This window comes from Chiloscyllium plagiosum, unplaced genomic scaffold (assembly GCF_037043375.1).
Source record: "Chiloscyllium plagiosum isolate Xiang-an unplaced genomic scaffold, Cpla_swu_hap1 HiC_scaffold_31, whole genome shotgun sequence".
Taxonomy (NCBI): domain Eukaryota; kingdom Metazoa; phylum Chordata; class Chondrichthyes; order Orectolobiformes; family Hemiscylliidae; genus Chiloscyllium; species Chiloscyllium plagiosum.
Genome location: NW_028270169.1, coordinates 9,012,507 through 9,029,537, shown reverse-complemented (window position 1 = coordinate 9,029,537; position 17,031 = coordinate 9,012,507). Strand labels below are relative to the sequence as shown.

Below are 17,031 nucleotides of genomic sequence, written 5' to 3'. Positions count from 1 at the left end.
TCCACCTATCCACTCCGCCCTCCTCCCTGGCCTATCACCTTCATCCCATCCCCCACTCACCTATTGTACTCTATGCTACTTTCTCCCCACCCCCACCCTCCTCTCATTTATCTCTCCACCCTTCAGGCAGTCTACCTGCATTCCTGATGAAGGGCTTTTGCCCGAAATGTCGATTTTACTGCTCCTCGGATACTGCCTGAACTGCTGTGCTTTTCCAGCACCTCGAATCCAGAATCTGGTTTCCATAATCTGCAGTCATTGTTTTTACCCTTCTATATGTGGAAGATAATGGTGTTAGTTTAGGCATTCCAGAATTTAAATTAGTAACATTACTGGAATGGCAACTCACCACTATCATTTTGAGGGAACTTGGATATAGGGAATAATTATTAATCTTTCCAGTAATAGCCACAAACTTTGAAAGAACAGGGGAAAAAAATTGGCCTTTCTTGATTCCCTATCTATATTCGTAGATTTTTTTCAGAGATTCCTTACAGAATGCTTCAACATCCAATTGCTGATGCATTCTATATTATTAAGACATCTATGAGATTTTAGAAGGTGAGCTTGTTCATAAGAACCTCCATAATCTGGGCAGCATGTCTGCATTTTTCTGATCTTTGCAGCTGTTTTGCAAAGTCCTACTCAAGAAATTCCTTCCTCTACCTTCTGATTTATCTTGCTGGCACTCTAAGCATTGAGATGCTGTGCAGCAACCACATTACTGATTCCTGTGTGTGAAGTGCTTTGAGACATTTTTGAGAACAACACAGGAACATGAATAGAGGATTCACCAACTCAAGCTTGTTTTGCTGTTCAATTAATTTACTGTTGTTCTGTAACTCAACTCCATCCATCAACCATGGCTCCGATCCTTTAATATCCCTGCCTAGCAAAAATTAATCAATTTAAATTTTAAAATTTTCAACTGGTCATAACTATTAAGTCTTTTAGAACAGGAGTTTCAGATTTCCAGAACACTTTGTATGAAGACATAACCTTGAACAGCCTACCTTTAATTTTCAGGTTATTCCTTTTGTTTTGACATCAAAGGAAATAATTTCTCCCCATCTAATCTGTCAAATCTTTATTTTTCCTGGATAGACATAAAGCCACTATATAAACACAAGTTAATTCTTTAAACATTGAATCGTGATTAAAGTTATGACTTTTAAAGATAATTAATATTACAACAATTTATTTTCTCATTTCACAGTTAAAATGAAAAATAATATTTTTTAAAATGTTTTCTGTATCAGAAAAATTTGAGTTTGAGCTACTGGATACATCCAAATTCAAAGTCACGGATCCAACTGAGGACCAGCCATTTCTGATTATCAGACTGCTGTATTCTCCTAATGTGAAAGGTACTTGCATGAAGCGATATGATTAAAAACAAAAATACAGTGTGGTGATCCTTCTAAAAGTTTTAAAGTAATTGTTTCACACTTTTCTGCATTTGATTTGTGTCTTTCTATCTTAGAAATTTAAGACTTTCCTCACCTCACCAAATTGCAACTGAACTTTGTTTGACCTCATCATGTTTACTTGCGGCATTGGGCCTTTAATGACACAGAGTAATTTAAACAGAGCTCAGTCTAATCCAGGTTGTACTTCCCTAATCTGGCATTCTGCAGTCCAACAAACTCCGTGGTCTGACACCTCAGTATGTTAAGTTCTTTTTTCCTGAGATTCTTATGCACTTGATGCAACTGCAACACACCAACCTCTGTGAACAACAACAACCAAATTTATTAAACACAGTACAGTACAAGCTTTCTGGAGGAACCTTTAACATATACTTCGCAGGGCTTATGGGGTTGTGGAAAAAGCTCTCTCTGAACACAGGAAATAGTCCTTCCTTTATACAAACTCTTTACATCACAGTTTGTAATGCCCACAAGACGACCCCCACCCATTCCCCTATAGTCACATGCCATTCAAGGTACAATGCAGTGACCACCTAACATCCGGAAACAATGTAATGCAAATCATCCCTTAATGGCCAGATCTGGTGTGAATTGTGTTTTTTTTTAACTATAGGGCATAGTTAGAATTCCAACTGTAATATTCTTATTGATTTCTGAATAGGGGATGAAAATGTAAATAGCTATGAATGGCAAGGAAATGGCCATGTAACTGGTTCTGGAAAATAGGAAATGATAAGGTGATTTCTTACAATTTATCTGGAAGTCAGAGGCATCTCACCCTAGCTTCGGGACATCCAATTTCCTGCAGGTTAGCAGAGCAAATTAACTCTTTAATATCACAAGTATTTCCGAAGGGTTGAGGAGGTATGGAGTCATAGAGTCACATAAAATGGAACAGACCTTTTGGTGCAACTAGTACGTGCTGACCATGTTCCCAAATTAAACCAGTCCACCCTGCCTGCTTTTGGCCCATATCGCTCTAGACCTTTCCTATTCATGTACTTATCCAAATAGCTTTTAAACATTGTAACTGTACTCATTGTAACACTTCCTCTGGCAGTTCATTCTGCACACTAACCGTGCTCTGTGTAAGAAAATGTTGCCCCTTATGTCCTTTCACCTCACATCTTAAAAGTATGCCCCTAGTCTTGAACTACCCCTTAGGGAAGACACCTATGTATTCACCCTATCTACGCCCCTCGTGATTTTGTAAACCTATACAGAGGAACCTCGATTATCCAAATCAGATGGGTGGGCACTATTTCATTCAGATAATTGATTATTTAGTTAATTGATTTCCTCTGAGGCTCAGTTTTTTCTGTGAAGTCCGCTCCCCGTTCTGGAGACGAGGCAAAAGCACACTGCGCGCAAAACTCCCCCACCCGTCCCCAACCCCATCTACTCCCACACTGCCCCCTGCCCACCCCAACCCTGTCTGCTCCCACCCTGTCCGCTCCCAGCCCCTCATCCGCCCCAAACCCCATCTGCTCCCATCCGCCCCACCGCCCACCCGCAACACTGTCCAACACTGGCCCCTGTCCGCACCCCCGCCCACCCCCAACCGTGCAGCCCCAATCCCACTCCCCCAACCCTGCACCCCGTCTATTCCCACCCACCATCTGACCCCCGTTCATGCCCCCGCAACCCCCCCCCATCCGACACCATCCAGCTGGACTGGACACCTACTGGACTGCTGCTGCCTTATTGGGGTTAGTCTCCAAATAGAGCACGCGCACACGCACACACACACGCACATGCACACACACACACACAACCTTTTGACAGGTTCTACCTTTGTCCTGTACAGGACAATGTTGGAGAAATTATCTGGGGAAGGGGGGGTTTAGGATACTCACCTGTGCAGAATTCCAGGGAAAGTATGGGAGGAGAGAGAGAGGGTGGGAGGTCAGTCATTTGGAGATGGTGCCTGAACTGTCCAGGACTGTTCTCGGCACCATTTCAGTGTGCTGGGTTTGTTCTTAATCATTGTACCTGTAAACAAAAGATGCGATCAGACTTGAAACAGCTCTTTGATGTAATGTTTCTATCAGGACCCTGAGATCCCCTTCGGATAATCTGATATTCGGATAATTGATATTCGGATAATCGAGGTTCCTCTGTATGAGGTCACCTCTCAACCTCCTATGCTGCACTGAGAAAGGTCCCAGGCTATCCACCCTATCTTTATAACTCAAACCCTCTATTCCCAGCAGCATCCTGATAATTTTTTTCTGAACCCTCTCCATTTTAATAATACCATTCCTCTAACAAGGTGACCAGACTGTACACAGTACTCCAGAAGAGGCCTCAAGAACATCCTGTACAACCTCAACATGACATCCCAACTCCTGTACTCAGTGATCTGAACAATGAAGGCAGGTGTGCTAGATGCCTTCTTAACCACTCAATCTACCTGTGATGCAAACTTCAAAGAATTGTGTACCTTTCTGATCTACAACACTACTCAAGGGCCCTACCATTAATTGTATAAGTCCTGCCCATTTTTGTTTTTGCATTTTTCCAAATTAAACTCCATCTGTCACTCTTAGCCTATTGACCTAATTGATCAAGATCTCTTTGTAATCTTAGATACCCTTCTTCACTGTTCATTATACCACTAATTTTGGTGTAATCTGCAAATTGACTAACCATGGCCCCTATATTCTCACCCAAATAATTTATATAAATGACAAACAAAAGTAGACCCAGTATTGATCGCTGTGGAACACTGCTGGTCACAAAAATAAAACACTCCATGACCGCCCTCTGTCTCCTACCATAAAGCCAATTTTGAATCCAATTGGCAAGGTCACCCTGAATCCCATGTTATCTAACTTTACTAATTCATCTACAATGTGGAACCTTATCAAAGGCTTTATTAAAGTCCAAGTAAACAACTTCTACTACTCTGCCCTCATCAATCTTTTTGGTTACTTCCTCAAAAAACTCAATCAAGTTTGTGAGTCACAATTTATCTTACAGAAAACCATGCTGACTATCCCTAATCATACCTTGCCTCTCCAAATGCATGTAAATTCTATCTTTCAAAAACACCTCTCACAACTTACCCACCACCAATGTCAGACTCGCAGATCTATAGTTCCCAGGCTTCTCCTCACAGCCTTTCTTAAACAGAGGCACAACATTAGCCACCCTCCAGTCCTCTGGCACCTCACCTGTGTTTATATGTGATCCAACTATTTTTGCTAAGGGCCCCACAATTTCCTCCCTAACCTCCCACAATGTCCTGGAATTCACTTGATCAAGTCCTGGAGATTTATCCATCTTTTGTTTTCTAAGACCTTAGTACTTCCTCTTTTAAATTTGAGCTGTTTTCAAACCATTAATATTTATTTCCCTGCGTTCTCTAGTCTCCATTTGTTTCTCCATAGTAAAAACTGACGCGAAGTGTTCATTTAAAACATCTCCCATCTCCTGAGGTCAACACAAAAATTACTTCGTTGATCTAGTTCAAAACTAGGGGGCATCATTTTAAAGAGAGAGAAGAACGTTTTTAAAAAGGACATGAGCGGCAACCTTTTTACACGGCGTGGTTAGTATGTGGAATGAACTGCCAGAGGAAGTGGTGGATGCAGATACACTTAGAACATTTAAAAGACATTTGGTTAAGAACATGATAGCAAATGTTTGGAGGGAGATGGGCCAAACACTGGCAAGTGGGACTTGTTTAATTTGTCAACATGATCAGTATGGACTAGTTCGATCAAAGGATCTTTTTCCATGCTGTATAACTGTATCGGATCTTGCAATGAACAACACCATTGATGATCTGCTAGTATATTGACGTAACTATTTGTCTCTTGGTAGATTATCCAAACTTTTTTATGTTTATATTGATATTTCTTTTACATTTATATTTATAGCTCAGTTGACTGGACAGCTGGTTTGCATTGCAGAGTGACACCAACAGCCTGGGGGTTCAATTCCTGATTGACTGAGGTTATAATGAAGGCCTTGTCTTTTCAACCTTAGTTCTCACTTGAGGCATGGTGGCTCTCAAGTTAAACCACCACCAGTTGTCTCTCTCTCTCCCTCTGTCTCTCTTTCTAATGAGAGAATGCTCAATGGTTTACTGGGACTACGGTGACTTTGCATTTGACTATAATAATATATGAGAGCAAAGTACTGAGGATGCTGGAAATATGAAATATGAACAGAAAATTCTGTTATACTAAATAGGTCCTCTGGAGAGAAGAACAAAATCAAATGTTTTAAGTCGATGACCAATGTTTCCTCTGTGCTACATGACTACACTGCGGCAGAATCACAGAATTATCATAGAATTCCTACAGTGTGGAAACAGGCCTTTTAGCCCAACAAGCCCACACCGATCCTCTGAAGAGTAACCCACCCAGACCCATTCCCCTACCCTATTACTCTACATTTACTCCTGACGAATGCACCAAACCTACACATTCCTGAACACAATGGGCAATTTAGCATGACCAATTTACCTAACCTGCACATCTTTGGATTGTGGGAGAAACAATCCTCCTGGAGCACCTGGAGGAAACTCACGCAGACATGGGGAGAATGTGCAAACTCCACACAGACAGTTGCCTGTACTGGGAATTGAACATGGGTCCACCAGTGTAGCCCATCAAGTCTATACTGACTCTACACAAGCAATATAACTTAGTGCCACTCATTTGTTTTTTCCCCATACACTTGCACACTGTTTCTATTCAAATAATCATCTAATGTCCTCCTGGTAGCTTCAATTGACTCTGTCTCCACCACGCTTCCAGATAATGCAATCCAGACCTGAATCACTTGTGTGAAAAAGTTTTCTCTCACATCACAATACTTAGTTTGCAAATCACTTTAAATCTTTGGCATCTTTGCTCTGTCCTTTTACAAGCCTGAATAGTTTCTTCCTGTGTACTCTGTCCAGATTTCTTGTGATTTTGAAAACTACTATCAAATCTCTTAGCTTTCTTCTTTCCAAGGAGAACAGTCCCAACCTCTCTAATCTATCCTCCCTAATTGGAGTTTCTTATTCCTGGAACTATTTTAGTAAATCCCTTCTGCATTCTATACAGTGCGTTCACATCCTTCTTATACTATGGCACCCAGAAATGTACACAGCACCCCAGCTGAGGTCAAACAACATAAGTTCAGAATCCTTGTTCTTGGACTGTATTCCTCCATCTTATAAAGCCCAGGATACTGAATACTTTATTAACTGCTCTCTCAAGCTGTCCTGATACTTTCAGAGATGTATGCACATATACTTTCACGTTCATTGTTCTTGTTCTTTTTACCCACTATTTTATTTGTCTGTCCATGTCCTACTAAAATATATTACCTCATACTTCCGCATTGAACATCATCAATTACCCACCTGCTCACTCCACCAATTTGTCTCTATCCATTTGGAGTTCTGTGCTATCCTCCTCTCATTTTACAATGCTGCAAGTTTTGTATCATGCATAACCTTTGAAATTGTCTCCTGCATTCATTAATGCATATACCAGGAAAGGCAAAGTTCCCAATACTGACCCCTGGAGAACTTCACTACAAGTCTTCCTCTAAAAATATCCATTGACTATCACACTGTGTTTCCTGTGTAACATGAGATTTGGACAAATGGAGGGTACAATGATCATGAAGTATGGATTATTTGTTTCATTTGCATCAGATCATTTGTTATGGATCAGATCAAACCCCCTTAAAATATATTCAGAAAGTAGTCTATACCGTAACTTTTTCTTATTTTAAAGGTAAGTGTAAGGTGTTGTATTCCAAATGCAATTTGATTTGTGAAATTACTCGGCATGAAGCAAAAACATACTTTATTTTTACACTACCCTTAAAATCCTGACAGAATAAAAATAAAAGAATCTGCTGATTCCTCAGAGACAAACCCAAACAAGCCAACACAATGCAACCAAAAACTATAGCTACATTACCTTACATCAAAGACATATCAGAAATGATTTCCAGACTACTCAGACCCCTTGGCATCATGGTAGCCCACAAACCTATCAACACACTTAAACAGTGACTAATGAACCTAAAGGATTCAATAGATATCACCAGCAAAACTAACATCATTTACAAAATACCATGCAAGAACTGTAAAAAAACACTACATCGGACAAACTAACATGAAACTTGCCACCAGGATGTATGAACACCGACTGGCCACCAAAAGACACGACCCACTATCACTAATTTCTATACATACAGACAAAGAAGGACACCACTTTGATTGGACAACACACACACACATCCTAGGACAGGCGAAACAAAGACATGCATGAGAATTCTTAGAGGCATGGCATTCTAACCAGAACTCCATCAATAAACACATCGATTTAGACTCTGTTGACCTTCCCTTGAAAAAAAGAATGCAAAATGACATCACCACCTTAAGAAACCAAGACCTATAATTAAAGAGGCAGGACATATCACCAGCGCTTCACCAGAGACTCTCACTGATGACATTACCTATTATGGTGACGAAATGTCTGAAAACAAACCTTCAAGCTCAGCAAGCTAACTTACGTAATTGGCTTAACTGTACCTCTATAAAAATGCTTAACAAAATAATACTTAGGTTAACTACTACTAATTAACTGTTCCGACACAGTAACATTGCATAAACATACTCTTGGCAAAAGGCAAAATTCAGTAAAACAGATTGTTTCATAGGCAATTCTCCAGTCCAGGAGGAAAATCATCAAGAAAAAACTCAGAGAGAGAGAGAGAGAGAGTGCAACAGGAAGAGATGTATTGTAGCTTCCAAACCCAGCTTCAAGACTCCAGCAACAACTGCTACCGATAAACTAAAACTAAAAATCCTGGCTCTGTGGGAGCTTTAACCTATCTATTCAGGCTGCTTCTATTGTTCCAACCTTTATTTTTAAATCCCAAGGCCTCAAAAACTGTTTACTCTAGTGGCTATGAGTTGTCTGCTTGCACCTCTCTCTCAACCTTTCTTCATAAAATAAAAACCAGGACAAAATTAATCTCTTAAAACCATCATAATCAAGAGTGAACAAGTAACTATTTATATTTTGTATGGGGAATAAAGTCTATGACCATAATAAATAGGAGCAAGAACAAAACTCATGAATGTGCGTAAGACTGCCACTTTGGTTCTGAAATATGCCCAGTATCTCAGACTGAAAGGTAAAGTAACTCAAATGTTTGAACTCTTTTTCACTGCTACTTTGCAGTAGCAACATGAGTAGTTTTGCCAGTAACATGATGCTGTTGTCAAGCTATATGATGCTGTTGTCAAGCTATAAAGATATTTTCCCTAGCATGCAAATGGGTAATGTGGTTGATGAATTTCAATGATGATAGGTGTATAACCCAAACATCCCAAAGATCATAACAAATGGGACCCAGCATAATATTCCAGGCATATTTGCCTACTGCAGTCTAAAACTTTAGCATGACCTCTATAGTCTGGTACTGTACTGCTTTCCAATGTGCCTCCATTACGGCAGTGACTACACTTCACACATGCACACTTGACTATTAAGTGCTTTGGGATATTTTGAGGTTGTCAAAGATACAACAAAAATGCAAATTCTTCTTTCTTTATTGATATAATTCCCAGCAATCTGTTTTGGGCAATTAAACCCACAAGTGTGATGCTTTGAGGTGAGTACCTTCAATATACTGTCAGAGGAGAAAGTGAGGTCTGCAGATGCTGGAGATCAGAGATGGAAATGTGTTGCTGGAAAAACGCAGCAGGTCAGGCAGCATCTAGGGAACAGGAGAATCGACGTTTCGGGCATTAGCCCTTCTTCAGAACCCATTTAAGGTAGGAGTAAGGTACAGAAAGATACATAATATAGAATCACTTTTTTAAGCTTTAAATGATTTTTGCTTGACAAAGATTTCATTTTTTTGCATTTGTTGAATTATAGATGTTCATGTTCATTAACTCAGCCTGATTTTAAAAAATACATCATGTGTCTGTGCTTCAAATGGTGCAGTGACATTTTTTGACTTCTTTCCTAATTCAATTAGAAGTATCACATTGAATTGTGCTGACGTAAAGACCAATCTGATTTTTATTTTGAGATTTCCTTTCTTGGATATCTGAATTTTTACACATTAAGATATTCACATTAAAAATTATATTCTTTAGACTTTGGACCAGTGGCCATGGGCTGGGTTAAGGTGGACACATTTTACCAGGAAACCAAAGCTACCAGGTTGTTGTGGGCATCCAATCCACAGTCCTTGGTCACTGCATTGAATTCTGGGAAGCCCCCTGACAATATTGCTGATGGAGATCCACCATGCAACTACACTAGTAAGTCAAAATACTAACAAAACAAAAAGTACTTTGGTCAATAAAAGTGTTGATGATCAAGAAAATCTAATCCTTTTAAATGGCATATACCAGTTTAATTAATGGAATTTGGGTAAAATTTCAAATTCCAAATGTCCGAATTCCTGTGAGGTTGCACATGAACATACAATGAAATTGTATTGAAATTGTTCAACTGTTCAGGCAGATAGTGGATGTATGTCATCAAGAGTCTGGAAAAAGAGGACTGGGACCAGGAAAACAACAGGTCCCAGCCACACTGAAGTTTCCTGTGACCTTGCTTGGAGACAGTGCATTCACCTGTCCCAAAACAGGGTGACTGATTAAGGGAGACCAGGTTGAGAAAGATGAAATCATATGCTGGAGTTTCCACTTTCTGGTGTCACTGGAAACTGGCACACATTTGCAGGTTGACATATTGAATGGCATGAGGCACACCAACCTCCTGAAGGGTGGGAGTGGGATATATTCTGGGATCCAGGCTAAGGTCAAGCCTAGCTGGCAAAAGAAATTTGAAAAGAACACTTTCCTCTCCCATAAAGGAATTGCTGGATCTGCAATCTGTAGTCACTGTGTGGGAGTGGTAGGTGATCCAAAAATCTCTGTCTTAAAAGCTGCATTTGTTGCCCAGCATTTGTATCTTTTAGATTAGATTAGATTAGATTAGATTACTTACAGTGTGGAAACAGGCCCTTCGGCCCAACAAGTCCACACCGACCCGCCAAAGCGTAACCCACCCATACCCCTACATTTACCCCTTTACCTAACACTACAGGCAATTTAGCATGGCCAATTCACCTGACGTGCACATCTTTGGACTGTGGGAGGAAACCGGAGCACCCGGAGGAAACCCACGCAGACACGGGGAGAATGTGCAAACTCCACACAGTCAGTCGCCTGAGTCGGGAATTGAACCCGGGTCTCTGGCGCTGTGAGGCAGCAGTGCTAACCACTGTTTTGAAGAGAGAGATCTTAAGATTCCACTACTTTGCATCTGGTAAAACTGCTTTCTAATTTCACTCATAAATGACTGGGCATAAATTTTAAATTATGTCATTTTATTAGATTTCCTAGCAAAGGAAATTACCTTACTCAATTTGTATCCCCTTGTAGACTTCAATTAGACAAACACAAGATCCTAATCTTGAGGGAATACCAAGCTAGTAAATACAACCTGCCCTTAATTTGTCCAATAACCCTGACAGCATCCTGGTTCAGGATTGCCAACTGTGATTAAATCTATTCCTGCAGGTTTCACCACAACACTTACCTTCACACTCCAGCCATTTCTCAGCCACACATCTGGCCTGTAATGCACTGTCTTCCAATGCCAATCAGAAAGCAACAAGACTCGTTATCTGACTGGATGTTTTTAACATTCGTCAAAACAGCACCCCCACCCCCAAAGACATGCACACACCACACCCCCCACTACATATATTTTTTGATGCTCAAAACTGAATGCAATACTCAGATAAGGTCTGACGAAGTCTGTAGACAACTTCAACCAAATTTCACCACTTTTGAATTCCAATCCCCTTTGAAATAAAGGTCAACTCTCCTTTGTGTTTATATTTTAAACCTGGGCATTTTGTTTTAGTGATTTATGTATTATGATACCTAAATGTTTTGTTCCTCTGCAGTTCCTAATCTATCCCATTAAGAAAGCTTTCTGAATCATCTTTGCCAGATTCAAATTGATTTACTTAACATTTCCTCATGCTGAACTCCATCTGCCGTAGATTTACCTAGTCATTGAGTCTATTCTTATCCCTTTATACATTTGAGCTAGGAGTAGATAATCCAGCCGATTGAACTTGCTCTGCCATTCATTAAAGTCGTGGCTGATCTGATTTTGACCTCACTCTGTTTACATTTCGTCCCCCTGACCTTTGACTCCTTTGTTAATCAAGAACTTGTCTAACTCCATGTCATTTGAAGATTTGAAAATATTTTCTATTCTTTCATCCCAATCATTTAATATACAAGCTGAAAAGCTAAGGACTCCTTTCAGTTACAAAGGAAACAGCCATTCACGTATCCTGTCAGTTAGGGAATATTCCCTTCATCCGTATTCTCTCTCTTTTCTCGCAACAGAGTACTGTCTAATAGTTCATATATAACCTGTAAAAAAAAAATTAAGGGAATGTGGGGAATGTAATGCACATCAATAATAGGCAGAATTTGACTGAATCTAATTTTGTCTGTGCAATATTTTTGCAGAACTTGTCCAGCAGGGATCAGAGATAACACTGGCTACTTATGATCCATCCCTGGAAAAGCAGAGACAGAGAGACCAGAAAACAGAGGGGGAGAGGTAGCTTGCCAACATTGCCCATTATTTCACTTAAAATTTAGCCATATTAGCTACATCTTAGACCAACACCAATTTTGTGTACTCAATATTAACATTAAATGTGGACCAATAACATAATTTCTATCTTTCAAGCATTTCTTTTGTGTATCTTTTAGACATCCTTACTACTTAAGTTTGAAAATAGCCCACAGCTGCTGCCAATGCTTTCATACAATCTGCTACTTGGACATGTGCATGAACAGCCTACAGTCTTTTCTCTTTTCATTCTATTCCTGCTTTCTTCTGGAGAAGTGCCAATTACCATATTGCTTATTGCCCACAACTGTAAGGCTGGGATTTGAATTGTGAAAGTGATGAAGCTGTAAAAAAGAAATTGCAAATCCTGAGGCATTTGTAGGGAAAATGACAACAAGACTTGGAAGAGATACTTTTCTCTCAATCAGGAATCCAAAGTACTGGTGAACAAATTTAAGGATTTGTTGAATCTACTAAATCAATAAACAGCTAGCTGGCTTTGCAATAGTATAGCACTCACATCTGTATTCTTTCCCGGTACATTAACTTATATCCCTAACAAACTGTACTGGTATACAGAATCAAGAATTACCTGTGTTCTGCTTTAGGTACAACGTTTTTGCAGTGTTCAGCAGGCAGTGTGATACAGATCAGTAGTTCTTAAACAGCAATACATTTTAATGTGTCTTTGAGAGGGAAGGATGATTAGACAATAGACAGTAGACAATAGGTTCAGGAGTAAGCCATTTGGCCCTTCGAGCCAGCACCACCATTCACGATCAGTATCCTGTTCTTGCCTTATATCCATAACCCTTGATTTCACTATTTTTAAGAGTTCTATCCATCTCTTTCTTGAAAGTATCCAGAGACTTGGCCTCCACTGCCTTCTGGGGAAGAACATTCCAAACGATTGGGGAAATTGCTTGGTCTAATGAACGTCGAAATTGTGCCTCCAACAAATCACTTCCTCTATGTCCGAAAAATCACAGACGTTTTAAAAATATAATTCATGTATATGGTAATTCAATAACAGTGACAAAATTCCCTATTTAGACTTTAATTAGTAAGATAGTTTCCCACCTGGAGACAGCATCTATCATTACCTCTGCTGTTAACTGACATTTTATTATTCATTCACCAGATAGTATGACAATTAGTGAGTTTTGAGAAGTTTTTAAATCAAAGAGACTATATTGAAAAAGCAAACGCACTACTTGCAGATATCAACGCTTACCAACAAATACCGATAGACACGATCCCACAACTAGAGAACTGAATCAAAGCCCTCCTCAAAAAACTTCAGAGATCTAGAGAAATAAATAAGATCGACTTCCAAAAAATAAAACCAAACAGATCCAACACACCATGCTTCTATGGAGTACCCAAAATTCACAAACCAAGAGCCCCCCTCAGACCCACAGTCTCGCTACCTGGAACACCAACTTACAGATTGGCCAAGGAGCTACACCAAAGACTAACACACATGGTAGAAGACTCATGCCACTCCATTCACTCCACCCAAGAATTCCCGAAGACCATCAAAGACACTAAGATAGAAGAGGATGGAATAATGGTCTCCTTTGATGTAACAGTCCTGTTTACATCAATCAACATCAACTTGGCCAAGGAAACACTGACTACACTATTAGAAGACCCAAAGATACACACACCAAACACCACTAACTTTATTATCAAAGACAGTATCGTCAAGCTAGTGGACCTATGCCATACCACCCACTTCACATTCAACAACAAAACCTACAGACAAACCAACGGAACACCCATGGGATTTCCGATATCAGGGTTCTTAGCAGAAACAGTAATGCAGAGACTCGAACAAACAGCTTTGCCAACCATCCAACCCAAACTTTGGGTCCGCTATGTGGATGACACCTTTGTCATCACCAAATGAAGCAAATTAGAGGAAACCTTCAAGACCATCAATAATACCCTAACTAGCATAAGATTCACTAAAGAGGAGGAAAACAAAACAAATTGCCATTTCTCAATATCACAGTAGAGTGAACAGCCAATGGGGAACTTCAAACCAGTGTCTACAGGAAAATGACACATATGGACTAGATATTGAACTACAGAAGCAATCATCCCAACATCCACAAAGGAAGCTGCATCAGAACATTATTTCAACGAGCCACCACACACTACAGCGCAGAGGAACTACGCAGAGCAGAAGAAAATCACCTATACAGTGTATTCAAAAAGAATGGGTACCCTGTAAACACAGTCTGCCAATTTCTAAACAACAAACCCAAACAAGCAGACAAAACGCATCCAGAAACCCTAGCCACTCTCCCCTACATCAAAGACATCATGGAAATGACTGCCAGTCTACTCAGACCCCTTGGCATCATGGTGCGCACAAACCCACCAACACACTAAAACAGCAGCTAATGAACTTGAAAGACCCTATACAGACAACAAGCAAAACTAATGTCATTTACAAAATACCGTGCAAGAACTGTAACAAACACTATATTGGACAAACAGGCAGAAAACTAGCTGTCAGAATACATGAACATCAACTAGCAACAAAACGACATGACCTTCTCTTACTGATATCCTTACATACTGATGAGGAAGGACACCACTTCGGCTGGAACAACACATCCATCCTATGTCAAGCCAAACAGAGACATGCACGAGAATTCGTGGAAGCATGACATTCCAACTGGAACTCTATCAACAAACACATTGACTTGGACCGCATTTACCATTCCCTGAGAAAAATGACAGGAAATGACATCACCACAGGAAATGATATCACCAATCCAAAGAAACTCAAACATATAAATAGAAAGCAGGAACTGTCAGCAGTACTTCATCCAGAGGCTCACTGAAGATGTTACCTAGTATGGTGATGAAACGTCTGAAAATGAACTTTCCAGCTCAGCTAGCAAACCTACATCCAGTATGACAATAAAATTTCCAAGGTAGGGAAATCCAAAAATTGAGATCATGGGCTTAAGGTGAGAGAGGAAAGATTTAAAAGGGACCTGAGGGGCAACATTTTCATGCAGAGGGTAGTGCGTGTTTGGTTTGAGCTGCCAGAGGAAGTGATGGAGGCTGGTACAATTACATTTAGAAGGCAACTGGATGGGTACATGAATAGAAAGGGTTTAGAGGGACATGGAGCAAATGCTGACAAATGGGACTAGATCAGTTTAGGATATTTAGTTGATATGGATGATTTGGACTAAGGGGTCTATTTCTGTGCTGTTTAATTCTATGACTAAATAAAGGTTCAGCAGTTAAATGTGCAAAATATGACTGCAGTGTATAAATACATTTCTGTTTATCAATTTGGCTCACGGTATAGCTTAAAAGATTGCCATTTGAAGCACTCACTTGAAATCATGCTTCACGCTGCTACTTGCTGGTGCAAAAGTATAGCTGTCAATTAGACATCAGAGACCTGTGGTTCATTAGCATTGCAGGCTCATATAAATACTTCCTTACCTGGGGTGATACTATATTGAATAAATAGGATTCAGCCTAGTTTTGAAATGCTTTTTTCTTTAAATAATGCTAACATACAAATTTAGCAAGTTTTCTCAGTCTTTCTTGTGTAAACCTAAAAGATTACCTCAAATAAGAGTGTGCTTGAATGTATATCCATGTATATCTGTCCAATGAGGGATGTATTATTTGCATGCTATTTACGCTGTGAATGGTACTTTTCCTGCACTATCAATGGTGGGGGGGAATCTATTCGAATATTATGACTCCTTCAGTTTGTGTCTTTCCTTTATAAAAAATAGAAAAATAGAAATGCATTTCAAAGTCCAATTAATGCATGCATTCTCTGCTTCAATTTTCCACTGTTCATCCTGAAATACGAAGACAGTCTCTGCAGTGAGACCTAAGGGCAAGCATGTTCGCTTTGTGCTCCCAACTAGAATGCATGCTTGACAAGAGAACAGAAAGAAGAATCAGTACTCTAATAGTGATGATACTGTACCTGTATTTCTGAATGCCCATACCCCCTAACTCTTTTAACATGGTTCCCTACTGGGGGTTTAGGACTTGTAAGTTCAATGTAGACATGCAATTTTAGTATTGCTTTTGTTTATTGCTCTCCACCCAATTCCACTATCTCTTTCTCCTTTCTTAGATCTCCTAAAGTATTGTGGAATACAGACATAGACAGTCCCTGATATCTTTCCCAAATTACAGTTCTTGATTGATATGCTTAGGCAGTGTATGCTGGCAGGAGAAAGTGAGGACTGCAGATGCTGGAGACCAGAGTTGAAAAATGTGGTGCTGGAAAAACACAGCAGGCCAGGCAGCACCCAAAGAGCAGGAGAATCGACGTATCGGGCATAAGCCCTTCTTCAGAAATCCAGCAGTGTATGCTGGCAGACATTTAATCATGATTGAGTTTGGACCGATCTCCACGTGCTCAGTGATACATTCACAAGAATGGGAGGGTCAACAGATAGTCTTCAGGAGTAGGATTTTTGCTTGAATTGGTTCCCTTCCTTATTCAATTGTTTCAGAAGACAATTTGACATCCCTTCCTTCATCTTATCTCAGATCAGTTGACTCAGTACAGAGCAGCAATTGCATCCAGATGGTGCTAGTCTGTGTGACTCTGCTATACACTCGCCAGTGTTATTGCTGTTACCTGGAGTTATTCTCTTCAAAAATGTTTTTTTTTCTGGAAATATTTACAGCAAAAGTGAGTCATATATGTTTAAAGGCAGAGCTTTGCTGCTTGTCCTGGTGGCTTTTTTATAGCATGGTCTGACCTGCTGAAATGTCAACTGATGATGTGATTGTTCAATGGAAACCCATCATGTAATTGTACGTGTTTTACCTACCTGCTGCCGACCCTCTAAATTTGTACGTGGTCCTGGGTCCTGATATGAAAGTAAAAGAGCTGCCTAATTGTAATTCTGTCATCAGGAATGGAGTACCATGTGTAAAATTCC

General features: G+C 40.0%; 1 protein-coding gene and 1 pseudogene across 5 annotated transcripts in view; both read left to right on the top strand.

The window, feature by feature from the left end:
• Positions 1–17,031, top strand: part of LOC122563897 (uncharacterized) — a 150,304-nt gene that overhangs the window by 84,767 nt on the left and 48,506 nt on the right. For all 5 annotated transcript variants that reach the window (XM_087977206.1, XM_087977205.1, XM_087977209.1 and 2 more), the window contains 3 exons: positions 1,260–1,367; positions 9,562–9,729; positions 11,971–12,064. In XM_087977206.1, coding sequence (XP_087833332.1) covers positions 1,260–1,367; positions 9,562–9,729; positions 11,971–12,064 — 370 coding nt within the window. The remainder of the gene's footprint in view (positions 1–1,259; positions 1,368–9,561; positions 9,730–11,970; positions 12,065–17,031) is intronic.
• On the top strand, positions 12,418–14,001 carry LOC148141852 (uncharacterized; annotated as a pseudogene).